General features: G+C 35.7%; 2 protein-coding genes across 2 annotated transcripts in view; one reads left to right on the top strand and one right to left on the bottom strand.

Annotated features, from left to right (window-relative positions):
• LOC117343001 (26S proteasome non-ATPase regulatory subunit 1-like) overlaps nucleotides 1-27960 on the top strand; it is a 220248-nt gene that overhangs the window by 131577 nt on the left and 60711 nt on the right. The gene's annotated exons all lie outside the window — the stretch shown is intronic.
• LOC117343003 (5-hydroxytryptamine receptor 2C-like) lies at nucleotides 295-25548 on the bottom strand. Its single transcript, XM_033905329.1, has 2 exons — nucleotides 25049-25548; nucleotides 295-3932 (listed from the first exon to the last, which is right to left on the bottom strand). The coding sequence occupies exons 1-2, from the start codon at nucleotides 25452-25454 to the stop codon at nucleotides 2632-2634; spliced, it is 1707 nt and encodes a 568-aa protein (XP_033761220.1). The 5' UTR covers nucleotides 25455-25548; the 3' UTR covers nucleotides 295-2631.

Genomic DNA, 27960 nt, shown 5'->3' with positions numbered 1-27960 from the left:
ACTCATGAACCACGCTACAGATTTAGGTCTTATTTACACTGTAGTATATGATATAACTTTCAGTGTTATACTTGATTACATTTTTGGTGGTCAAGATTAAAAGGGTCCAGAGTGTCACATATTTCCACTTTAAAAAAGTTTTTAAAATTCGCTCATTATAGTGACCCATTTAGTATCACAACTTTCACTCTATGCTGATTTTGTACCCTTAGGATGAACATAAAATATCTCTGTTATCATTTGTATGATAATTGTCCTATGATGACAAGGTCCAATAACAATAGGAGAGAGACAGAAGAGTGTCCACAATGTTTAATACGGTATTACATATCAACAGGACATATCACATGATGGTGTTATAACCACGTATTACATTACACCTAGTTATATGCAATACTCAAATACTTAAACCACTAGTTTTTGTTCCCTTAAAGACAGCTAAATTCTTATGTGTGACCATGCAGTAATTTCAAGTTTTGCTGTAACTTGCCATGGTAAAGTTTAGATAATAGTCATCTGCACTCTCAGCTTTGGAGAGGATGTACTAATGATGTAGAAAGGTAGTTTGATGGAGTAGGAATCCGGGTGTGTGAGTGAGTGCCTGATCACTATATAATCTACACACACCCAATAACTCTAACTAAAAACACTTATACTTAAATCTAGAATTATTTCTGCAGATATTCAAATTGACAAAACTTTACAGTTGAATAAGATACATCAAAAATTATATCAGTGTGAAATTTTGGCTGAAATGTACCAATGCCTCATATATTCCACCTTGACATGGATCTAAATAAAAGCAGGTTTGGTGAACAAACCTCTGTATGCAGTCCTGAGAAGCACCCCAGGGGCTGGTTATTATTCCGTCCAAGGTTACCTCTAATAAAAATTGTTCTTTTCTTTAATTATATAGATTTTATAACATCAGGTTTACTGTAGTGAACTATTTTGATTATGTACAAATGATTGCCTACTTACGTTTCAATCAAGTTTCGGTATTAACTTTTCCTAGTTTATCTGCGTTTTTATAAACAGGAGTGCCACAGTAATTCTAATGGTATTTTTGGAAAGTTTGAACCCCCGTGTATCGAGGACTTTAGATTTATATACAATCATGTTTTAATGTGAAATAATTGCCATAGGGGAATTTAGCAGAGCAGGAAAGAAGACAACTTTTAATCTGGAATTGGTGAACTACGTTTGGGTAATCTGTTGCCATGTCAACTGATTTATCTTAATAATTCTTAAGTTGTGTAACTTATAGAAACTCGGTTGATAGAAAGGAGCCTGCTGCTCTTTGATAACAGTTTACTGGTGATAGAAAGAAGGGCACCACTTGGTGGGAAGGTGTTTTACAGAATCTGTGACCACACTATTCGGTTATAGAAGGCAGCCGTGGGAGGGTGTTTTCTAGATAAAAGACAGCACTGGTCTGGAGGGTGTTTTCTAGAAAGAGGGCAGCACAGATGGGGAGGGCGTTCTCTAGATAGAAGGCAGCACTGGTCTGGAGGGTGTTTTCTAGATAGAGGACAACACTGGTTTGGAGGGTGTTTTCTAGATAGAGGGCAGCACTGATGTGGAGGGTGTTCTCTAGATAGAAGGCAACACTGAGTGGGAAGGTGTTCTCTTGATAGAAGGCAATACTGGTTGGGAGGGTGTTGTCTAGATAGAGGGCAGCACTGAGTGGGAGGGTGTTCTCTAGATAGAGGGCAGCTAGCACTATTTGGTGAGTGTTTCTTAGATTGAAGGCAGCACTGAATGGGAGGGTGCTCTCCAGATAGAGAGCAGCACTGCTTGAGTGAGAGTTCTCTAGATATTCTCCAGATGGCATCAGAGAGCAGCACTGAGTGAGAGGTTGTTCTCCAGTTAGAGGGCAGCACTGAGTGGGAGGTTGTTCTCCAGATAGAGGGCAGCACTGAGTGGGAGGTTGTTCTCCAGATAGAGGGCATCACTGAGTGAGAGGTTATTCTCCAGATAGAGGGCAGCACTGAGTGGGAGGTTATTCTCCAGATAGAGGGCAGCACTGAGTGGGAGGGTGTTGTATGGAGTAAATCACATACATTTTATAGTGAAACAGGGCATTGCTGAGGTAACGATGTAACTACAAATTATTTGCATGATCAAAGAACAACCCTGAATTGAAGAATGTTTTGTTTGAGAAGGTAATTATGCAAAAAGTGTTAAGATTTGAGGATAATATTATGGTCTGCACTTGAACTTCAGGTGTTCTTTGATAGAGCTAGCATACATACACTTTCTTTGAAGATATTTCAACTACATATATTACATAAGCAAATTTGAATCAGTACTGTTTTATTTGTGTGGCACACATGTCTATAGAACCTTAAGAGGCAGTGTGGAGTTGGAGGAACCTGTGATCAAACTTTGTATGAAACATGCAGACTTTTGAAGTCGGTATCCATAAGTGCACAAAGATGTTTTCAGACAACTCCATTGCATAACCTTAATGTCTTCACAATGTAGACTCCACATGTGTCTTTGTACTTCTGACAGCACTTTCTTCATCATTGAAGTGTTTGTATAAAGTGTATGATGAAATTTCAAAAAATACCTCCGAATATCCATGGCAATGCTTATAAATAAAATATCACATGATTTATGACATCACTAGCAGGGTGTGTCTAAACTGTTTGAACTGGAAGCATTAACATGATAAGAATTCCCGTTGCTAAGCAGCCAACTTCGCACTCTTTTGCCACGTTGTAGTGTGTCGTAACGACACAGGATTAGTTTTTTGAAGGTCATTTTGAAGGTGTTGTTGAACATGGTGTATATGATAGGGTTAAGTGTGCTGGACACCCAACCTAGCCACACAAAGGCTGCTATAAGATTGTTGTCAAAGTCACATGATGTACACAACACAGTTAAGATGTTGACAATAAAGAATGGGGCCCAGCACACCACAAACAGAATGAACACGACTCCAATGACCTTTGAGGCCTTCTCTTCTGTGTGTACATCATTCTCTTTCTGTATGGCTTCCTTTTTCATCAGCAGTATACTGGCTGCCTTTATCACTAACTGATGTTTTTTCACAAGTCCCTGAAGTGAGGTGGTTCCAGTTGGCTGGGCACCATGTGTCCAGAGAGGGGAAGGACTTCCCCCGTTAGATCCAGGCTTTGGCGAACTCTCCCGTGTCCACAAGGTGTTGGTAGGACTATTGCTATTGGAGGATGGAGCCTCCTCTGTCCTCATATTCATCAGTCTTCTCCCTTCCCCCCTCCCTTCTGCTCGCCCCTCCCCTCGCCCTTCTACCCGTCCTTCCCCCCGACGACCACCCCTAGGATGGCTGCTGGAATTTTGATTATGCTGACGATGATGACTATGTATAGGGAATGAAATGCTTGACTTGATGAGAGGTTTGCGCTGTATGATGGGTGTTGTGTCTTGACTGCACTCTTGGTCCTCCACCGGACAGCTTCGCGTTCGTCGTGCCGAGAACTTTACCCGTGGTCGCTGTTTGTTAGGTTTACGACTGAGTGACCGACGTATCATTGGTTGGCCCTCCACCTGTCCAGATTTACACTTGTTACACTGACCAATGAGGAGATACAGTGTAAAACTGTAGGAAATTACCATTATAGTCAGCGGGATGAAGAATGCACAAATGGACCCATATATGATGAAGTTCTGATTGGTCAATACGCACTGACTATCATTCAGAACATTGGACTGTTCTATAAATCCTAGAATTGTGATTGGACTCGTGATCGCCAAAGCAATGACCCACACCAGAATTATTTTTAGGATCACCACTGTTTTTGATTTGTTTCGCGTTGCTAATGGATATCGTATCGCCATATACCTTTCCAATGAAATTGTGCACAAATGAAGAATTGATGAAGTACTCATAAGGACATCCGCTGTCACATAAAGATCACAGATGATTGGTCCAAACAGCCAGTAACCTACCAATAGAAAAAAAGATTACTTTATAATACAGTAGAGGATAAGGTTTTACATTGAGCGTTCAGAAAACTGGCATGTGTTCAAAAGAATTGACAAAAACTACAGTAGAAAACATAGGGAAAGACATATATATAACTTAAACTTTTACCCCATGGCTGAATTTCTGAAAAATGTTGATGATAAGACCAACAAATTAGATATGCAATTCTATATGTAAACAACTGGCATGCTGATTAGAGGATAAAAGTACAGAGATAAATTAAAGAAAAAAAATACATTTGTTAGAATGATGAAAAAAGCCTTGCAGTGCTTTGGATGTTTTATTCAATAAAATGTGAGATAAGCTGCAAATATATTGTAGTCCTTAGTAATCAATCTACATGACAAATAGCAATGGTTTCCATAACGACATTATAGCCCTTTGATAAGTTAATCAGACTGAAGGGGAGAGCTCCACTAGGGGAGGTAATTACTGGTTTATACCTGGTATTGTTTTAACAGAAAACTGAAGCCTTCAAAGTCGTATTGTACTGTGTAGTAATCTCAGAGGAAAATGGCAGCAGATTTCACCTGATACGAAACATATAACATATACTGTGATGAAGATTGGAGAGTTTGGAATGGGAAGGGTGGTTACGGGCTGGCTAGAATTATGTTGCTGCAGTCTACCAAATGGAAAATCAAAATGTTATCAGCATATATATTGTCCGAATGTCTTACATTAATTCTGTAGATATCATACCAGTATTTAAATGTAGCAGAATTGGAGGGGGATGAATTTTATTTAAAATGAGAATACAGTTCATTTAACATTTAAAATATGAACATATTTGTTTGACAGCTGCATCAAATATTCCATTTCTTTTTTTTTTTTTTTTTTTAAATTAGATTTGAAATTGAGTCAGATGTATTTGACTTCATAAATTTAAAGAAAATAAGATTATTTGTAATATATATGTGTCAAAAGCTCTGGAAGGTTTGGAATTTTATTAGAAGAAATTGCTAAGTAAATAACTTATTATAATTGCTTAGCAAGATATATTAATAGGTATATGTATATATTGAATTATGTATTTATTGAATATTATGTGTCTGTAAGTTGTGATGGAGTACAGATGACTGAAGTATTGACATTTTGTATTGTTGTTTTGTGAGCAGACCCATAAACAGTTATAATGGAGATATATGTAAACACATATCTTTCTGCCAAGTGGCAGGTTTATCAACCTTGTACAGAATACATATCAATCCCAACGGCTTATCCTAAAATGTCTAATCAGAGAGATGCATGCAGGGAAGCCTTTCTTTACAGCCAGAGTTACAACAGAATTGATGAATGAAGCTATAGGTAGGGGAAGGCTAGAATCAGGTATGATGTACACAGATAATGTGGTTAGGAACTTCAGTCAAGACTATCTTTTAATTAACACTGATATAAATGCTAGTTGATAAAAAGGTAGTCAGTGAGGGTTGCAGGCCTAGTAAAAGTTGAGAGATTCTGTAATAGTTTGGGAGGTCAGTGGCTGAAAACTGGGATGATATACTCTAATAAGAGCTTGAAGGATCAATTCTCAACAGCTATTTGACTAGAACAACACAGACTGGGTTATATTAGAAACAAGGAGCTTGAGGGCTCAGATCAGTTTTAGAAGTTAGAGCTCCCATTATTCTGATAGAAAAATAGAAAGACTAGAAGATACTGTAAGTAATTAGAGCTTGAGGGCTCAGATCAATTTAAAAAGCTCCCAACACTAACACACTAATTAACACGACTAGATTATATTAGAAATAAGGAGCTTGAGGGCTCTGCTCAATTTTAGAAGTTAGGGCTCCTAGAACAATACAAATACTGGAAGATACTATAAGTAATTGGAGTTTGAGGGCTCAGATTAATTTAAAAAGCTCTAATGCTGACAGAACCAACAGACAAAATGATACTATATCTATAGTTAGGAGTTTGAGGGTACAGATCTAGTCCTTCCAATGGAAATCTGAGCTCAAAATATTCTTGTTATTCCAGGAAGCCATGTTAATGTCTAACAAGGTGTCCGGGATATCTAGCTCAACTATTAACCATTTTGTATTTCCTTTGTATTAAACCACTTCAAACACAGGTTCTATATAGAGTATAGATCTCTGAACTCCACCCCCATCACTTGAACTGATGGCCTACTTTCTGGATACAAATATTTCGACATGCCTGTATGGTTTGTAAACAGATGATTCTGAAAGCAGCTCTCAAACAGCATTACATGAATTACATTTGATGAGGAGCATTCCAAGTAAAGCGCGAGCACACTTAAAGAGTTTGGTGATTTTGAGGAGGTGTAAAGCATGAAGAGGCACCGCATCAAAGGCGGAACCCTTGGTGTGGCCCTGGCGCCACATAGCAGGGCTCTGTGTAAATCTGTACGTTTACAGTCGCCTGCGATATTAATGTACATGATGTAATACATGCACATACACTGGTATGTAAGTTTATTATAGCTTATGCTGTGAATACAATTTGAAAATTTTTAATTCTTTCTCAAATGCATCAAAATAAGTTCTTCCTCTAGATTTACAAATTTTGCTTGTATGTCCAAGCTTGGGTCAATAACACTCAATTGTGACACCTAAGATGGGAGATATATATACATTGATGACATATGGTCCTTTTGACTTTATGTACGTTACATATTAAACAACACTTAATACTGACTGGCAGGAACATGTTTTTTGGATTAAATTTCAAGTAGTTTAAAATTGCTGTCTATTTCATAGGAAGTAAAAAAAATCTTTAAAAAAATGCATCATTCCATTCTCAGACACACTGGTCCTGCATCCAACATTATTATAATCTAGACATGTCTTTCCTCAGCAAAATTGTCCAGATTGTGAGTTTTCTGGACTTCTGATCTACCATCCGGATTATCCGATTATCCGAAGCCAACTGCTGAAGTACCATATTTGTTATATAATATAAATTGTCCTACAGTGCAGCAGTAATTGCCCTCTCTGTTGAACCTATATCTGAAGCGGCATCATTAAACAGCAATCTTAGGTTTTGTGGTAGGAATAAAATACTTTATTCCTTGACCATCTGCTTCCACTAGACATTAAAGTCTGGGAAAATCTGTTGTGGTAATAATGGTACCAGGTTTATAATGGTGTCCCATACTGACCAATACAGCTAACTATAATAGGTAGGATATATATAACATTCCAAGAGAAACACTAGTGATCTTCATAATATTGATCGGTTAATAAAACAACTATATATCTCAGAAATAAATATTTCATGAATATTTACCCAGATGCCTTAATTTGCATATTGTAGAAATATGTAGTATTTAGCATTAATTGTACATCCATTGTATATGACAGTGAATAATGATTTTATAGAGTTTCTGGACAGTATGGACAGTTCCTGAAATAGGATGTGTCCATAATCTAGTCACTCTATAGGAAGTTACTATAGTAGTGTAGACTACAGACATACACTGTTAAGGTTGAAGGTATCACTGGTTCTTTATATCACATGTAGACTACAGACATACACTGTTAAGGTTGAAGGTATCACTGGTTCTTTATATCACATGTAGACTACAGACATACACTGTTAAGGTTGAAGGTATCACTGGTTCTTTATATCACTCCTACCGTTATACCTTTAGGTAGTAATAAATACAATGAAGTCACTTAAGAGTACAATAATTTTAGCTGTAATGGTTCATGACCTAACACTGTAATGACCTGTAATGACCTTGTGGACTGACCTGTAATGACCTTGTGGACTGACCTGTAATGACCTTGTGGACCTGACCTGTAATGACCTTGTGGACCGACCTTGTACTACAGCCCTTGTATGCAGTGTCTAGCTGCTACAGCCTCATTATTGTAACCTGTAATTGTACCTCCTAAATGTGATGGAGGTCCTGATTAATTTAGGAGCTTGCGGACAGGTTTGGTTCTGTAAGTCGGATTATTCAATATTGTTTATAGATAATCCTGACAAAACAAAAGTTTATGCAGTAAAACATTTAAGCACCAGTTTATTTTATGACAACACTTGTAAAGTTATGGACAACATATTGCACTGGTAATAAAGCTTGGAGTCGTTCCTGTAGAACTCCACCTACTCTCAACCACTCTCATTAGAATACAGGTCAAACGCAGGTCTTGGCCACTGAGGCGAAAAACATACATTGATGAGGGGAATATGTAAATATTATCTCAGCAGATCAAAGGTTGGAGAGAGATAGCTATCACAGGCTGATCTACTGCTGTAAGCTGTGTGGTCTGATAGGCTCCCAATAGCGGCTTGCTCTTTTTCATGACCACACTCATTGTATTGAGATTAAGGCATGTAATGATCTACTGAAGCATCTAGATTTATCATCAACTTCAAAAACAGTTTCTGTTCCTGTTTCCTTGTTACACAGATGGCTTCCATACAGAAACACGCATCCTGTGTTGTATTGATTGAAGTAGCATATTCTACTTTCACTTTACATGCATAATACACAGCTAGTTGAGAAATCTCTAAGTGACAATCAGTCTTTTTAACGGAAGTCATTTTTAAGTTTTACGTGTAATTTATTGATTGAAATCAACATTTTAAAGTGTTTTTAGAAAATTTTGATGGATTCTTGTTCCTGTATTGACAAATTTTCTTTCAAATTATGCAAAATATTTTTTATTTCGCATGACATAACTTCCGACGTGTTCAATCTTCTTCTCATTCTGTAACCTCACATTTAGATAAATGGTCGTCAAATGGCAATGGCTTGATGTCATGTGATCATGAAAGCCATTTGACAGTCATAAATACAAAATGATTGGATTGAGACATGAACGTTCATGAAATCTATCTGACAAATAAATATGCCATGTGACTATATATTCTAGATGATCTTTCCGCCCACCTATTTAATTACTGGCTTCTGACTATATAATGACTCGGCTTATATGTTTTATCACCCTTCAATTTGTATTTCTGGCAAATCTCTTACACAAGTCATGAATCCAGAGTCTTGAAAACTAAAGACCATCTACTTTTGGCCTTTCAAGATTACTCTTAGACTGGCCACCAGACCCTAAGTTGGTTTTTTTTTAAGATTTGCCAAGCTAAATTCTAATACCAGATTATCTGCCCCTAGTTTGAAACTTAGAATCAGACATATCCTAGGGATTAAAATCATAAAGCTCAATTTTATTTATAATTTTGATATTCTAGAGACAGGGGGCCAGTCTAAATAACTCTGAATACATTTTCAAAATTTAACCCCAACAATATTGTTTCCATACCTAAACCTTGAAATTTTACCTCAACAAAATTAAATGCGTATAGTTACTATAATCATAATAAAGGATGATAATTCTTACCAAAAATATACTCAGAAAATTTTCATCTCAAGGAGAAAAGCAAATTACACAGCAAGTTACTTTAAAGAAGATTTGAAAATATTCATATTTGCAAATAATAATTACGGAAAAAAAAAGAAGAAAAGAATCAATTGATTCAAAATTCAAGATGTCATCACGTAGTGTTAGTGTGCTATGTTTTTGTATATACTGCTGGATGATAACATCTTATCCCAATAGGTCATGTGGTAAATTGTTTCTGATGTACCGTTAATCAATATCGGGGACATCACCAGGTTCCAATGGATTCAAGTGATTGGAATACTTAGCTTTCATTTCTATAGTTACGCTTTTAAAAAAAAAACAGTACTGTACAAATAAGAGAGGAGTGGATCTTTGGTGTGGAGAACTCTTTAAGATAAAATCTAGTACAGTGTATGTTAAAATGTAGGTCTATTTAATTATTTTCCGATATCCACTGACGCACATAGTCAGGTGAGTTTCCTATTATATCTTAACAACTCTAAGTAAACATATTGGGTATACTGTTGATTTCCAGGATTTTCGTCACCGGTAGGATAGGTTTACTGTGTAATATAAACTGCCTGGGGATGTAGAATCTGCTTAATTGCCAAGACCTTTTCATTACGAAGAAAGGATGAAATAAATGTATAATTTGCACGATATTGTTGCGGAGGCGATGGGGACAGACGCACACCAGTGATTTGTCTCAATTTAACTAGCACTTGTTTATCCTCCTTAGACCACCTTGCTAATGGAGTCAAGCTTCCGCATGATCCCGACTATAAATCAGACAAGTGTTCCGTAACACTCGCAGACTGGACAGTCCCATCCAACTAATCAATACCCTTGCTGTCCCCAACAATCTGCTTACGGAATGATATATGTAGACTTTTCTTTATGGCTTCAGTTTAGGCTTTATTGGTGCCAACTTTACTTACAACATACTCAGGGGAATTAAGTCTTCCTTAAGATTAACAAGGCACCACTAAGCAACGCCTTCTGCTGGCTGCAGTTAATTTTACTGTTTCCCCAGCGATCTAAAAAAATCACGGCAGCTATTAATTGAGACGCTCTGTATGCGATAACCACACTTGCGTATATGGTAAGAGGACAATTTAGCACAGCTCTGTACAATGCAGTCCGCGTTTAATTAAGGTTAATTAGAATTCTAAATTAAAAGACAAAGCTGTTATTATCTAGACTTCTCTGGAAATAAAAAAAAAATCTCCACAATCTCCTTATACTCTTAGATCGCTCGTCACAAATCCCTACAATCTTCTTACACAGATCTCTTATGGCTGTCTCGGGATGGTTTTCTTCAGTAGGTTTTTTAGTCATTCATGTTAAGTTATACTAAGTGTTTACCAGTCATTAAACTAAGTGTTTACCAATTATGCTAAGTGTTTACCAGTCATTAAACTAAGTGTTTACTTGTTATACTAAGGTTTATCACTGATACCTAGCATTTACCCGTTACACTAAGCATTTACCAGTTATACTAAGGTTTACCATTGATACCAAGCATTTACCAGTTAAACTAAGTGTTTACTGGTTATACTAAGTGTTTACCAGTTATACTGAGGTTTACCGCAGTTACACCAGCATTTACCAGTTATACTAAGGTTTACCACTGATTTGTACAAAGCATTCATCAGTTGTATTAGGGTTTAACAGTCATACCACACATCAGGATATTTTCATTGTGGAATGTTTGTAACCTTGACCTTGCTAGGTTTTTGAACTTTCATTGTTTGGTCTGCCCTTGGGACCTTAACAGGCAGTATCATTATACAGATACCACAGCTGGGACTAGGGTTCTAAAGACCTCTGATCCTGAGGTTTGACCAGGAAAGTTGTCAGAGTGATCAATGATCTCCAATGTCTCTTCTCTTAGATCTGTTCTATATTTATACACCAATCTGCATCAGCATCGCCCTTACGATTACCATCAGTCATCCAGGGGGGACAACTGTCAATGATCGTCATCATCAAGTGCTTGATTAGTCCTGATCTGTTTTACTAAATAGTAACCAGGCACAGGACACTTGAGGTCAAAAATGTCAAAAACTCAGGGCTGGTTTTTGTTGATCCAGTTTTAGTTTTGGTGATTTATCTTGGCTTTGTCAGTTTTACTGCTGACTGTGGCTGATGAAGCTAATGACTATTTAGCTATAGGAAACAAGCTACTGGACAAATCAAATCACCTGACAGATCGGAAACTTATCTAAATCACATATGAAATAACATCAATGCTTGGTCGTTTGCGAACCTTTTATATCACAATAAAATTTCAATATATATTTTATGCATGAAATGATGCTAGTATAAGCTGTAATGACAACTGTAAAATAATAATACTTCCTTGATATTGGCTTTCTTTTGGCATTTTGTAAACTGATTAAATACCATTTTATCATCCTGATATAAACTAAACCATATACTAAGATATTTGTGTAGCAATAGGACCAATGTACAATTTAAGGGTTGTAAAGTTGGCATACATTTTTCTGGCATAGAATTTTTTGGCATATTCTTCATATGCTATCAATTCTCCAAATATCAGTAGAAGTTTTATTTGGTGTTTTAGAATAACATAACTTCCTGTGAATGAGGCTGGTACCTGTTGGCTATCCCCACTTACTGTATCAGTCTATGTACTCTATAGTGTGTACCTACACATGGCTATACTTGAGTTGCCTTTATGAGGTAGGACAGATACTTCCTTCTGTAATCACTGGGTGTAATTGGATGTCAAGTTATTGTTTTGATTTCTGTCAGCGGTGCTGCCATCTACAGGGGTCTGGTAATGGTTCCTCTGTGGTAGGAGTGATCAGCTGGGATCATACATATATATAAGCCTATCACAAGAGCTTTGATAATTACAATAGGGTCAATGTACACAGCTCTAGGTTTTCTCAGGATGACCCTAAATCAACTATGTTCTTTAGAAGAAGGACCCTATCAGGCTGTCAGTGCTATTTAGAGGATAATGATAAAGACTAATGCTATTTAGATGACATCGCGCTAATGTGACATTGTTTATACAAAGGTGGTGTCGATGTACGATATGTAATCGACTAAGAAGTCGAGACTTCCATAAAGTGGTTACCTGTCATTGATAGGGTTTGGGTTTGGGGTTGTTTTTTTTTTGGGGGGGGGGGGCAATGATATGGTGATCGATATTGGAGAGTCATCAGCACAATATATCAAGGGTTAATACTCCTGTATCATTTGATGTAAAAATGTTTCCAGTCATCAGCTGTGGTTTGGTTTATTTTGTTTAACGTCCTGTTAATAGCCAGGGTCATTTAAGGACGTTCCAGGTTTTATAGGTGGAGGAAAGCCGAGTACCCTAAGAAAGCCACTGGCCTACAGTCAGTACCAGGTAACCGCCCCACGTGGGTTTCGAACCAAAAGCTGGATGGAGGGCTAGTGATAAAGTGTCGGGACACCTTAACCACATCAGCTGTGTGCTTCAGAGTTACCCAGTTTATTGGTACAAATAACTCTGTAGTATACAATCTTTGATGTATAAATATCATTTCTGTTTTAATACTTCAAATATATATATTAAAAAAGATAAAATGTACACAGGCCTAGCGGCCATCTTTAGGCGATTGTTTTAACGACTTAGTAACGACATTATGACGTAATAGAAAGTGCCGTTACTGTCTGTTACATCATAATGTTGTTACCAAGTCATTAAAAACAGTTGCCTGAAAATAGCCACCAGGTCTAAAAACGTTAGAGAAATGCAACTACCATGTTGATTTTATCGTTTAAAATATTTAACCCATGTACAATGTACTTTCAAGTTTAACCTGTATATATATATATTATAATCGTTCATTTTGGCCACATCTGGGGATGATCCTGTTCTACTCAGGATTATGAAATTTTGATCAGATTAATTGCTTCCTAATATTACCATTGCTACCCGCTGTAAAACCGAAGCTTTGGCCAAGTTTTGTGGGACGAAATTAACCAACTGCGGAGATAAACAAAAACATTTGCTATATAGCACGCGCTGTCATCACATCGTTTTAACTTGCACTGATACTTTTTAAATCTTTTATTAGGCTGTTTATTTATACCCATCTAAAAACCACCTAAGATGTTTTCTAATTAATTAACGACATGCCTTCAGTTAACAAATTATGGACCGAAGTGATCGTTTACACAAACATACGATAATGCTCAATGTTTACCTGCTGAACTGATGTAACAGTTTCATGTTGTATGTCTATATGTGGTTGTTTGTAATTTATTTGTGTCTTAATGAAGGGGCAGATTTCTTGTCTGTACTGTTGTTATTACATGACCAATTATCTAATTCTAGTAATTCTCATCCAGCGAATATCTGTTTGTTAGGATCCAGTACCTATATTGGACCATACTATCATTAGACAGCAGAAATAAATATTGTAGAAAATTATTGTGTAATGCTTATGATATATGTGCCAGTGTAGGATTTCTAAAGGATATGATTATATATTAAAGGTATGATTTCCAATTTAAAAATATGTCAGGCTTCAAAATGTTTACAGAATGTTTTGAAAGACTTACCAATATAGTAGACCGATACTGCAGGGTCAGCTGACATGGTCATGCAACTGCCACAGCTTAACATAACTAGGGGGCAGGTTTCTTTTGCAAATAATGTGAACCTTCTCAAATTCCCAGAGTATTGAACAGTGGGCATTATATGTGAATGCTTTACAACAATTAAAAGGGCAAAATCACCATGTACCATATATATTCAGCTGTAATTTCTAAACATTTTTAGAGTCGATAGTGCCCCACTGTGGGCAGACTCCGTCAGCTTACAGACTCTGAAGCATGTCTCATCCTGCTATCACACAGATCCCCACTGCAGGATGTGCAGGAAGCCTTAAAGCCAGATCTATTAAATCGGTATCTCAATCATCAGGCTAACATCTCTCATAGGTACTTGTATTCTACATATGTAATGATGCAGTTCTTGAGACAATCTTCACTGTTTGGCAGGAGTTATTTAATGTGTCGACATTTAATTGATAGATCAACAAATAAAGCCAATAGTCATTCATTGACTTATGGACTTCAGGGTTCCATGATCAGTATATAGCTGTATGGTTATTTCAGGGTTCCATGATCAGTATATAGCTGTATGGTTATTTCAGGGTTTCATGATCAGTATATATAGCTGTATGGTTCTTCAGGGTTCCTGATTAGTATATATCATGGTTACCTCAGGGTTCCTGATCAGTATATAGCAGTATATGGTTACTTCAGGGTTCCTGATCAGTGTATAGCTGTGTGCATGGTTACCTCAGGGTTCCATGATCAGTATATAGCTGTATGGTTACTTCAGGGTTTCATGATCAGTATATACCTGTATGGTTACTTCAGGGTTCCTGATCAGTATATAGCAGTATACGGTTACTTCAGGGTTCCTGATCAGTATATAGCTGTGTGCATGGTTACCTCAGGGTTCCTGATCAGTATATAGCTGTGTGGTTACCTCAGGGTTCCTGATCAGTATATAGCTGTGTGGTTACCTCAGGGTTCCTGATCAGTATATAGCTGTGTGGTTACCTCAGGGTTCCTAATCAGTAGTATTTTGTTTTTGTTAAAAGCAACAACAGGGAAATCACATTAACTATTTGTTGATTTTGATTTGAGAAAGTATGTGGCTTTACATTGATACTATCGTTATATTGATCAAAAACAAATTTCTTTTTTCGTGAGTACCAAAACCTAATATAAACATAATTATGTACTTGATGATAGGTTATCAATACTACAGACATACAGGAATATGGGAGGATTTAATGAAGGAAAACATGTACCAATATTACATCAGAATATCAAAGAAACATTTTAGGTATTGGTAAGACAGAGATTTGTAACAAGGAAGTATGGTCTGAGAGATGTTCCCACCTCAAACATGTGTGATCCACCTTTATCGATGCTGCCATCTCTAAGAGAGTTCTATTAAAGAGTAAATAGGTTTTTGTGTACTTTTGTTTATTGTTTGCATACAGCATATAGAAATGTAAAAACGTGATAGGAAATTGTGTAAAAACTAAAAAGTATGCTTAAAGTACACCGCTCTTAACAGATCAGTTCTGAATGTAGCACTCTTTCAGGTATGACCTTTGACATTTATGTTGCTATAGCTACGGTATACAAAAAATGTTTCAAAATTACACGAAATGAATTTCATCATGATGGAGAAAAAAAACAATTGATACATTGATCCTAGAAATATTTTCTTCTGAACAAAGTTTGTGACGATCATATTTGAAGGGTTTTTGTTCAGGGTTATGTGTTTGGTGTCGACCTTTATGTTGTAGAAGAGTTTGTCTATACACTTACGTGGTGAGCTGTAATGGAATTGCTGCTGAGTGAGCCATTTGTATGAAACCTTAAGTGGCCCAATATGTTGCCACACCATCTTGTTCAGATGGATAACCTTATTGAAGCTGAATGAGTTAGACAGGCATTTATGTCTCAATTGTTTCTCCCGAGAAACTCTCAAGACAACAAAACATTGATTCAATATTGCAATTACACGCAGGCTGTGGTAGTGTACTTGACAGAATGTGGAATAATTTGATATTCTCTCGCCATTAAAGTGCCAAGTGGGCTGTAATTAAGTAGATTAGCTAACGTCCAGCAGTGTTAGATGGGACACTCTCCAAACTAACCGTCCACCCATGTTAGGCAGAATAGCCACTCTCCACACAATGTATGACCTGTCCTGGCCTTGTGTGACCCAATGTCTATAATATAGGCTTAACTACAGTCTACAGACCTATCAGGGGGCCTGTCTGGTGGAATGTCTGGTAGGACATGGAGGTGTTAGCTGATACTAAATACTGAAAATGTCTAAAAATATTACATGTAAAATATGTATTTACTTTCGGTAACTGAACTGTCAGCAGTGCTGTTTTTAAGGCAGTATTGCTGAATACTGTGCTGATTCATAAAGCAGTATTGCTGAATGGTCAGAACAAATCTTAAGAGAGTATTGCTGAAAACTGTTTCCGAAAGAAGTTCTGCTGAATACATAATCTCTTTCTTGAAGAAGTACTGCTGAATAAGATATTAAGTTATTCATACAGGAGTATTGCTGAAATACTGTACAAGGCAGTATTACTGAACTCTGCTGATTCATGAAGAACCCTACTGACTGGTAGGATTGTTGATAATCTATTACTGATTTATTGAGACGGTATGACATTTTTACAACTTTTTCGTTTATTTATACCCTCTATATTGACCAGGTCAGAGATTTCTTGGTAGTTTAGGCCAATGTCTTGCCTGGTTCCATCAGAACACATTAACGAACCTATGGCCCATATCATATCGGCCTGTAGTAGAAGTTGAACTTGAGTACACACCGAGACCTATTCTGATATCATTGATTAGAAAATGATCAGTTATTGGTAAAGAAACCGTTCCTGGGAAGTTTATTATTGTTGCACTTGTAAGAATATGAAATCAAGGTTTATATATGGTGTAGGTATCCCTTACATAGCAGTACATTTAACTTCGTATTTACAGCTTTGCTCGTCATCAGGATGAATTTAAGTGTAATAATGAGGAACCAATATTGACCCGGATCAGTCACCTGTTGCTAACTGCTCTCTGACTAGAGCAGCCATTAAATCACACACAGGAAATGGGCAACTTTGCTGCCATAGTTCTCAACTGAGCCCTGGCAGATTGGCCTGTTGCGACCATATCATTGATATTTCTTTGACGATCATTCAGCGCCCAGCGTCATAGCTGGCTGTAATTTCCCAGACTAAGTCAGTATCTATGTTGTTTTAGTATGGTCTAAATTCAAAGAAACAAATCAGGCATACTTGGTTGGACGTCAGACGGAAGAATTGTGCAGGTCCCCGAAAAGATCACAAAATTAAATTAAGCAAAGGCCAAATGTCTCTCAAGTGATGGAGTCAATATTATATCCTGTCCTGGAATGCTATCTTGAGCTTGGATGTAGAAACTATATATAGACGGCAGAGATAAAAAATGTAGTGATATCTGTATTGTTATACATTTTGTGTTAATGTATAAATATTATATACATTGTTTGGCTCATACATTGTTGTACATTTTGTGTTAATGTATAAATATACATTGTTTGGCTCGTACATTGTTATACATTGTGATAAACATACATTGTTGTATACATTGTGACACATACATTGTATACAGTGTGACACACATACATTGTTGTATACATTTCGACACATATACATTGCTGTAAACATTGTGACACAGGTACATTGTTGTATACATTGTGACACATACATTGTGACAAACATACATTGTTGTATACATTGTGACACACATGCATTGCTGGTATACATTGTGACACACATACATTGTTGTATACATTGTTACACACATACATTGTTGTATACATTGTGACACACATACATTGTTGTATACATTGTGACACACATACATTGCTGTATACATTGTGACACACATACATTGTTGTATACATTGTGACACATATAAATTGCTGTTTACATTGTGACACATATAAATTGCTGTATATATTGTGTGACACACATGCATTGTTGTATACATTGTGACACACACACTGTACATTGTATGACACCTACAAGGTGACACAGGGTCAGGTTGTGCTGATCAGTGATATATGTCTTTACAGAGATATAGGTCTGTAACTAAATACTAAAGGTCGTTGGAGGTCAACTTGTATACAATATCTACTGGTCTGGTATGTATGGTACACTCTAGAAAGTAGAGATAAGGACGACTGTTTTTGGTTGGTGGTTGACTTTAATGTATCACACAGATTAGAGGGAGTGTTATCTAGGAAATCAGTGTATACCAATGCTGATATTTATTTGGTACCAAAGGGGAGTAGGGCTAACAATAGATTATATATAGTTAGCTGTACAATTCTATTGTGTACAGAAAACTTGGGATGATAGCAGCACTGAACAGAGGTCTTAAAATAGACAAATGACACAGTGCTCATCTAAAAAAAAAAAATCTAATGTTCCTCAAATTTCTAATGAAAATTAAGAAAATAATTGTTCTAAACTATTTTTCTGATGACAACTTGAAAACCATTGTTTTCAACCAGTTTCTTAATAACAATGAAGAAAACTATTGTTCTTAGCTATTTTTTGGATGAAAATTAAAAAAAAAAAAAAAAAAAAACTCTCAGCCTTCTTTCCAATGCTCCCTTGAAAACAGAAACTTTAAAACTATTGTTTTCTACCAGTTTTCTTCTATGTACAGCAATCTAAATACAACATTGGTTTCTTGGTATTTATTGGTACCATTAAACTTCCATGAGAAACACTTGTATAATCTACTCTAATGCCTGCAAATTTTTTTCAGAAAATGTAACAAAGTCTTGTCTATGAGTTCCACCTGAAGCTGCTATAAATAACGTGAAGATTGGGTTATCTAGTAAAATATTTCTGGATTAGCCTCCAAGGTTGATATGGGTAATGGAATATTTCAGGCTTAGCTTCCAAAGTATATTACATGAGAAAACCAGTAGAAACACAGCATTATATCTTCAGCGTGTCATCGTGATTAATGACGATTACCAGACGACCTGATGAAAATTAATCTCCGATGATAAGTATTTCAAGACTATCATGTGTGACCTGGGTAGACCCTTCTGACATGGATTCATTATCAGATGTATTTTATTTATCTTACATTTTATAATCCGTAAAATTGATATACATTACGTAACGTGTCAAACATAGATCAACCATCCTCATACACAACATTACATAACGTGTCAAACAGATCAGCCATCTTCATACACAACACTACACACTGGCCTAGGTCACGCAAACATTCATGCGACCCTGATTACAGGAAACACATCCGCAACTTTAACTTAGCAGACATTTTTTTGTGTTCAATCTAAACGTATAAGACTTCTATAGAGTGCAGTTTTGTTTTCCATAATGACATTTACTTTAGAAGTTAATGTGCTTGAGTATTTAAAAGTAACTGATCTAAAAATGGCAGTTGCTGTTATTATCGCATTAACAAAAGACATTGTTTTCATCATGCTTCACATGTTTCCAGGGGATTTTTGGTAAACAAGTAATACCATGTGACTTCATTCAGATAAATTAAGATTAAATAAAATCATCTCATATTTCAGTTCTTTTTTTTTATTTATGAATAGAGTATTGTAAACAAATTATATCCTTTTTTCTAGTAACATGCATGTGCAAATGTTGTAATAGTAAAATATCAGCATAGAATCTAGCAAATCTGGCATGACTTCATGGAACAAGCACTTTAAGAGAATCCTTTCTGATATTATTTGTTAAAGGAAGCTACAGTTTGTATTATATCATCACATATACAGGTAAAAAGTCATAACATCCCAGTAATATGCATCAACCTCTTGTTAATTAGATACGTAGACTAGCAGCCACAGTGGTGAGGAGATTTACCTGGGGACGAGGTCTGGCAGTCCTAACGGCACAGCATCTACTGCTGCACTGCTGTGTTTGGGATGTTTTTTGTTTACATACTAACCTGATTATCACCTAACTAGATGTTTATGTAGGCTATTTAATTAATACCTATTACATCTTTGTTATTTATGGCAATATGCTGTCATGGTAATAAGAGCTCATCATGGAGCAAGGCTGCATCCCTGATAGACACTGTCAGTATCCTGTCTGATAAATTAGTGAAAAGACATTCGGCTATCTTACAACAACACAGTCAAATGCATGTATGCACTCTAAATTCTGACAGGAAAGAACTATTTTGAAAGCATAAATTGTTTCAAAGACATTTTGCCTTTTTGTGTAAATGTTGTTATTGTGTTTTTGGATGATGAGGAGAAACTAAATTGCTTGGTGTTATCAGGGACCAAAATTGTGTTTCTTACCAAGTAATGGAATTGGCGATCCTTTTTATGGGGTATAGATGGGCCATATTATATCAACGCCAGTCTAACATCAAAGTGTATTAGTGATAGCTTGTACTGTTTCACAAACATCAGTACTTTTATAAAATTTTGGGAGCTTTCATCAGAAATTCAGTTTTAATGGGTGTATACTTCACAAGAAACAAAATCTTTCAAAATCCGATTTGTGATCCAAAACTGAAAGTTGTATCATAGAATCAGTGACCACCCTATGTTTGACAAATCACTTTTGTTTGTGATCTATAATATGTATTTGTTAAACTTGGGTATAAGAATCAAAGTGCTTGATGGTGGTTTGTTGATAGGTTTAAATATATATGGTTTTGTTGGACTGAATTTGTTACAAATCAAAATATTGTTGAGATATTTTTTCCCTGGAAGTTTTCTTGTGAGTAAATTTGTTAGAGACTTTTAATGGTGTGACTTGAATGCTTTAGTGATCTATTCATTGAATTGTGAGTTGAATTTTTCAGTGATTTATTGAATTGTGAGTTGAATGCTTTAGTAATTAATTGAATTGTTAGTTGAATGCTTTAGTAATTAATTGAATTGTCAGTTGAATTTTTCAGTGATTTATTGAACTGTGAGTTGAATGCTTTAGTGATTCATTGAATTGTGAGTTAAATGTTTCAATAATTAATTGAATTGTGAGTTAAATGTTTCAATAATTAATTGAATGGTGGGCTGAATGGTTTTGGTGATTAATTGAAAGGTGAGTTGAATGCATTAGTTCAAGACTTAATTGAATGATGAGTTGAAGATTTGGTTATGGATTTTGTGGTTGTTTTCACATGTGGCGGCCTTGCTAATCATGGAGAAACATAGCGGCTCCTTTACACTTATCTGTACAAGGTGTATTCCAGTCAGGTGGCTTGATTAAAGGTGTTGATTACAAACATTTTTCTCCCTGGCTGGCCAGCGGGATCTATACTTTCAACTCCCAAACCCTTCACCATACCACTGGCGTTTGCCTCTGCCCACTATCTTAAACACACTTCCAGTGGGGAAAATTAGGCCTGATATTGATCGTAACCTCTCTACAGAATGGGAATTGAAATCACTCAAGTGTTTTATTAATAGCCAGTGATGGGAGAAAAATCCAACATTTTTCAGATTCCTTTCATAACGTCTATCATTGGGAAACACAATGGTCATCAATTTTTCATTCTGTGTTCGATTTTTTATTTGGAAGATGATTCAGACTATCATATGTTACATTCTACACAAATATCTTATTTATCGGAGAGTAAATAAGATTTGTGAGGAATAAACCATCAAATGCTTAGTCTGTCTAGTGATGATGAGTTATTAACCCAGATATACATCATCATCATCGAAAAAAAAAACTGTCTCACTGACCTTAAGTTAAGATGACAAATCATCTAAATAACCCACTGGCATTGCAGTACGTAACACCAGTGGGGAGTGGAAAACTAACAGTTAGCTACTTTGTAATAAAACTATTACAATGCTTATAGCTAACTTAAATAGCAGCTAAAGATATTATGATACTGGTAGCTAATGCTTATAGCTTAAAGTATAATATATAAAAATAGCTAGCTAAAAGCTGTTCAAAGTATTATAAGAACTTTAGCTAGTTTAGCAGCTCAATGTATTAAAATAGCTTGTAGCATAATTTTCAATTCAAAATATAATAATACCAGTAGTTAATATTAGCAACTTAAAGACAGGAACAGCTAACTTTGATCAGTAAGGAAGGATGCTGAAACTCTCTACAGACAGGTGATACAACCTGCTAAAATTTGCAGAGTGCTAAATCATCATCTTGTTATATTACTCATCAAATTTGAGGGGCCATATTTTCTTATATGTTTTCATACATGCTTTGCTATTTTGTAGGAAGTGAATTATAAATGGCCCGGAGAATGTAAAGACAGGTGTTTAATGAGGACACCCAGACAAATTAGTTAGGGTTTGTAAACTAGCTTCATCAGAGTATGTAGTGTGACCCTTCTAAACAGTAGGCTCCTGTAGTTCCTGTAGAAAGGTTAAACACAGATTTATTTATTGATTTGAAACATGAGTGTGGTATTGCACTTGATCATGTAAAAGAAACATTGAGTGGGCATAGACATAACACTGAAACAAAGGGCCTTTTTTCTTTAAAATATAAAGTCCTGAATATAAAGTCCTAAATATAGAGCCGAAATTGTTCATCGGATTACAATCAGTATGAATAATATTTACATAATGGAACTTTTAGACTAGAAAATAACTTGAGCAGAAACTGACAGAAATCTATATATTGAGGAACTAAAAAGAAATTTCAGCATTATAAAACTGAATAGAAATTAGAAATAAGCTTAATTGAACTTATACAATGTCAGACTAAAAACAAGAAAAGAAGAACATTGTACAACTCTACAGAAGTGTAAACATTGTACAACTCTACAGAAGTGTAAACATTGTACAACTCTACAGAAGTGTAAACATTGTACAACACTACAGAAGTGTAAACATTGTACAACTCTGCAGAAGTGTAAACATTGTACAACTCTACAGAAGTGTAAACATTGTACAACTCTACAGAAGTGTAAACATTGTACAACTCTACAGAAGTGTAAACATTGTACAACTCTACAGAAGTGTAAACATTGTACAACTCTGCAGAAGTGTAAACATTGTACAACTCTACAGAAGTGTAACATTGTACAACTCTACAGAAGTGTAAACATTGTACAACTCTACAGAAGTGTAAACATTGTACAACTCTACAGAAGTGTAACATTGTACAACTCTACAGAAGTGTAAACATTGTACAACTCTACAGAAGTGTAAACATTGTACAACTCTACAGAAGTGTAAACATTGTACAACTCTACAGAAGTGTAACATTGTACAACTCTGCAGAAGTGTAAACATTGTACAACTCTACAGAAGTGTAAACATTGTAGAACTCTACAGAAGTGTAACATTGTACAACTCTACAGAAGTGTAAACATTGTAGAACTCTACAGAAGTGTAACATTGTACAACTCTACAGAAGTGTAAACATTGTACAACTCTACAGAAGTGTAACATTGTACAACTCTACAGAAGTGTAACATTGTACAACTCTACAGAAGTGTAAACATTGTACAACTCTGCAGAAGTGTAAACATTGTACAACTCTACAGAAGTGTAAACATTGTAGAACTCTACAGAAGTGTAAACATTGTAGAACTACTTATATAGACATAGTTTTATTTGAGAACTGACTGCTACCAGTTTCATTGAAGTTTGTAGAATGATGTGTAGAGGAACTACGACTTTTTAAAACAATTCCAACACAGCTGCTGAATGTCTGTCAACATCTTTTGGAAAAAGAAACATTGAAAATTGTAAAAGTAAAAGTATAAGAACAATGACATGTTTCAGGAAGATTAAATAGTTGAATCGTGTTTATCAGCTGGCTTTGCATCAAAAGTTTGTGTTTTATGTATCTTCAATGCATTCTAAAGATGTAAAGACATAACTGATGTCCATATATATAAAGTAGAAAGAAATAATGGAGCCATGATGTATGATCTTTGTAGGATTTTTTGTACATGGTGTTGGATTATTTTTGGAAATAACTTCAAGGAGATTTTTTGTGGATTATTGTATTAATGATAAGTAATGGTGGAGAAAACTGACTTATAATGAGGTTTAGGAATGCTGGGAATAAGACGGAACTGCATTATCCCTTCCAGGTATATTTTGATATTACATGCTGAGAAAATTTGAATTATGCTTCATATATATTTGATTGGGTGAATGAAGCAGACGAGTGGAGAGATTGTTTGAGATATAAGTGTTTCAAGCTTTTGGAGAAAGTGAATGAACAGTACTTCTGTATGTGTTTAAGAGCTTGTGAGCTTTAATGGTACAAACAAAGGGGTTTGTGTGTTGGGTATGGTAGAGAGATGAAGGACTTTGATGTGAGGACTAAGGGGTAGGGGGTGATACAGTGATAAAAATGTCAGGTAATATTCTACATTGTGTAACTTTAACTACTGCAGGCTAATATACACCAATAGAAACAATGGCCTTCTTGAAAGGAGCATTTCCTCATTTTGTTTTTTTGGTTTACAAGATAATTGAAGAATCGTTATAGTCCACTTAAGAAAACTGTTTCGTTCTTTTTTGTTCCGTGAATACAGACATGGAGTTGCATGTTAAAGCACCTCTTAGATCTTCGCCATCTTAAACTGTTACATAACTGATTTCTCCTAATATTTCATTGTTAAAAGACAGCAGAACGTTTTCTTGCTCATTTTTGAAATGGTTCCTTCACAAGCTTTTATGTTGACATAATTATATTAAGACGTCTAAAGCAAGAATAATGTTGCCATTTTGTTGATTTGTGTTAAACACCCTTCTTTGAAGCTTATAAAACGACTTTGGATTTTTTTGTTAACCAATATTTTCTGTGATATTGTTTAATGGCTTGATAAGGCATGCAGAAGAAGGCTTACTGAAATGATCATACATTTAAATTGACATCTTAAACCAACGGTTTAAATTTAATTCTTCAAATGCTGCTATGGTGTCTAATTGAGTCTGGTGTTCTACACAGCTATGAAATCCAGATAAATGAATTGTACAGTCACAAGAGAGGCTGTAGTTTCACGATTCAGAAAAATCTCGGCAGTATTAAAAATCTAGGCATCAACTTTAATATCTGTGGTATTTCCTTTAGAATATAGTAAATAAAACCTATTATATTTATTTATTAAACAAATTTATTTTTCAGTGACCATTTTGTCAACTTACCTGTAAATTTTTGTAACAATGTGTACACATTTTTCTTACCTGTGAATTGGTTAATTATACTGAAAGGCATGACAATAACACACACTAAGAGATCCGTGACTGCCAGAGACAAAAGGAAATAGTTGGTAACACTTTGTAAACGTTTCTCCATAGAAATGGCCATACAGACCAATATATTTCCTCCGATTCCAAACACGATAAGTGGAGACAAAAACAAAACGCCCCAATTGTAATCGTGGGGTACTTCCATGCTCGTATTACTGGAATTTCGTCCGAATGCTGACGAGTCGTTATAAGATAGATCCCAGACACAGTTGTCCGGGGGGCAGGGATCCGCACCCCACCCACAGTCCGGAGCACACGGAGGAGCGGCGGTCCACAGGACCCCAGGTGAGACTGACACGATAGGGGAAGTGTCCGCAGTCTCATTCTCACTGGCAATCATTTAATCCTACGACCCACACAGCCAATATCCATTAGAATTTGCTGATCATCACCACATCACTTTTAGTAATCCACCGGTAAATTTGAACTCATTAACTGGAAAAGAAACAAAAAATTATCATTTTAGTTTTTAAAGTCCTTGGAAGTTTACTCTGTATTTAATATTTCCATTGATAAATCCATTAAAAAATCTTCATTTAAATACATTGTCTGAAATTTGTTTTTAGTTAAAAAAAATTTGTGAAAAACTTTTCCAAAACAAGAGTACAGAACAGTGTTTACTATACACATACATGTAAGATATGGTTACCTGAAAGATACAGACTGACTTCATTTACCTGAGTCAACATCTAATACCATATTGCTTGTGACAACTGGTCGAGTAATTACAATGTCACCATCCCTGCCCGCACCCAATTGGACCTTTTGTAACTGGGAGGGTACTAGCAGCACATGTTCGCCTGAGAGCAGCACAGGTATATGTGACCAGTACCACGACCCACTGCTGCCTGTCGATAGCTACGGCAGTCTCCACACAGGCTCAGAATCAGTAGTATAGGATGGTGCAATTAGTAGCCAAGCACCTGTCTATAGCACTGCTTACAAGTCACTATCTCAGAGTTTATGTTTCTATAAAGTTTTAACCAGAATTTGTTCCGTGGAGATATTTTAACTGTGTATAGAATGTTACTTGTAAGTCCATAGTATCTTTTGTCGTGCAGTGAAATATTGAACTACACAGTATTTACAGCTGTGTGACGTTTGATTGAGACGCCCTGGGATAGTTTTATTTTGCTATTAGACTTTGTATACCTATATAATAAGGTATTGTTAGATGTACTTCAGAGTAGTGTTAATATGTGTATTGTAAACTGCTCCAGATGTGAATGTCATTATATAAATTAAGTTTTCATTTCTGTTTTAATAATTTCTTACTGAAGACTTTTATTCCGGCCTGTAGAGATTCAAATCGGTAAATGTACTGTGAGAATGGTTAATTGTACAGTGAGAATTGTCTATCAATCAGGTTTAAACCAAGACAAAATTAAAACATGCTGGATCATCTGATTTCTGTTGTCAAATAAAACAAGCAAAACTATTTATACATAGTATTTAAATACAGAAGTGTCAAGTTGGACGTATATTAATCTTATAAAATGACTACTAGGGTACGTTTTTGTGTTTTCGCTTTATTACTGTTAAGTTGAAAAAAATATTCTAATTGTCTTTATAAATATCTGATTTGTGATGAAATCTTGTCGAAGGAAAATAACGACACAATAAAATCATATGACCGAGTAATGTATTTAATCATTGGTAGTATATAGCTTCAGTCAATTCTATCCTGTTCGTGTTTCCACCTGGTGGTAGTGTTGATTTTGAATGTTAAGCCCTCTAGCAATACTTAACAGTCAGTCACAGAGCAAAATCACATATTTTTCAGACCTTAATTAATTTTCACACCAGAATTAAAATTAAAACACAAATTTCAATTTATTTATAAATTATTTCCTTCTAATTATTTCTACCTTTTAATTATTTTTTTTTATCCGGCATGGTATAAAAGGTTATTTTCTTTATAATAATATATTATACGTTTGGTGCCATGAATGCTCTCGGTGATTAGAGCTGCTGACTAATTGTATCCCAGGTGAAGATCATAGACATATGTGTTTCTCAGAAAGCTAAGATCACAGACTTTCCTTTACTGTTGGTGTTGTGTACTGAGACACTTTAACCCAATTGATCTCAATAACATGTGGTTGGACTCCCATATGTTTATCAAGTGATGTAGCCACAAGCTACTACTTGAGACTCCTCCTCAAAATGACTCTGACTTTTCAAAGGACGGTAAATTAAACCTTAACTTAAAATATATGTGTATACGTATGTTAGTATTGCTGTTCCCCCGATAATGTACATAGAGAGCATCTGTTAATGAATCATTGGCCTTAATTTTAAGTTGTAAATTATAAGGCTGGAAAAATGAGGTCTGTTTCATTACTCAGTCGAACTTAAATGATAAAACTGGAGATATGATGTAGGAAAGTTACACAGTGATGACGAAAGTCTTCATTAAACTTTGATGAATTTACAAAGCGGTCTCTATACTTTAGCCCTGTTACTTAATCATGAGTTTATGTAGGGTTTTATGGTGATTAAAGTTAAATACTGACAGAATTTCTACCAATCAGGTAAGTTTAGAACTAGTTCTAGTGTGGCTAGTGTTTGGTACCATTAGATGCTTGGTTTACAGACCTGTATTTATCATCTGTATGTTGAAATTGCTAGCCTCATACCATCACAACATATCAGTTAGTAAATATCTTCCAGGCATTGGCTATATCAGCATTCCTGTAGTATTAGAGGAGCAGTATTCCAATGATACTGTGATTAACTTTCCAACTTGACCGATGATACTGGTAGAGTGTCGATGATACTGGTAGACTGTCGGGCTTGACCAGTGATACTGGTAGACTTATGGTCTTGACCAGTGATGCTGGTAG

This window comes from Pecten maximus, chromosome 14 (assembly GCF_902652985.1).
Source record: "Pecten maximus chromosome 14, xPecMax1.1, whole genome shotgun sequence".
Taxonomy (NCBI): domain Eukaryota; kingdom Metazoa; phylum Mollusca; class Bivalvia; order Pectinida; family Pectinidae; genus Pecten; species Pecten maximus.
Note: the sequence above shows the minus strand (reverse complement) of the source record. Positions and strands in the feature narration are given on the sequence as shown.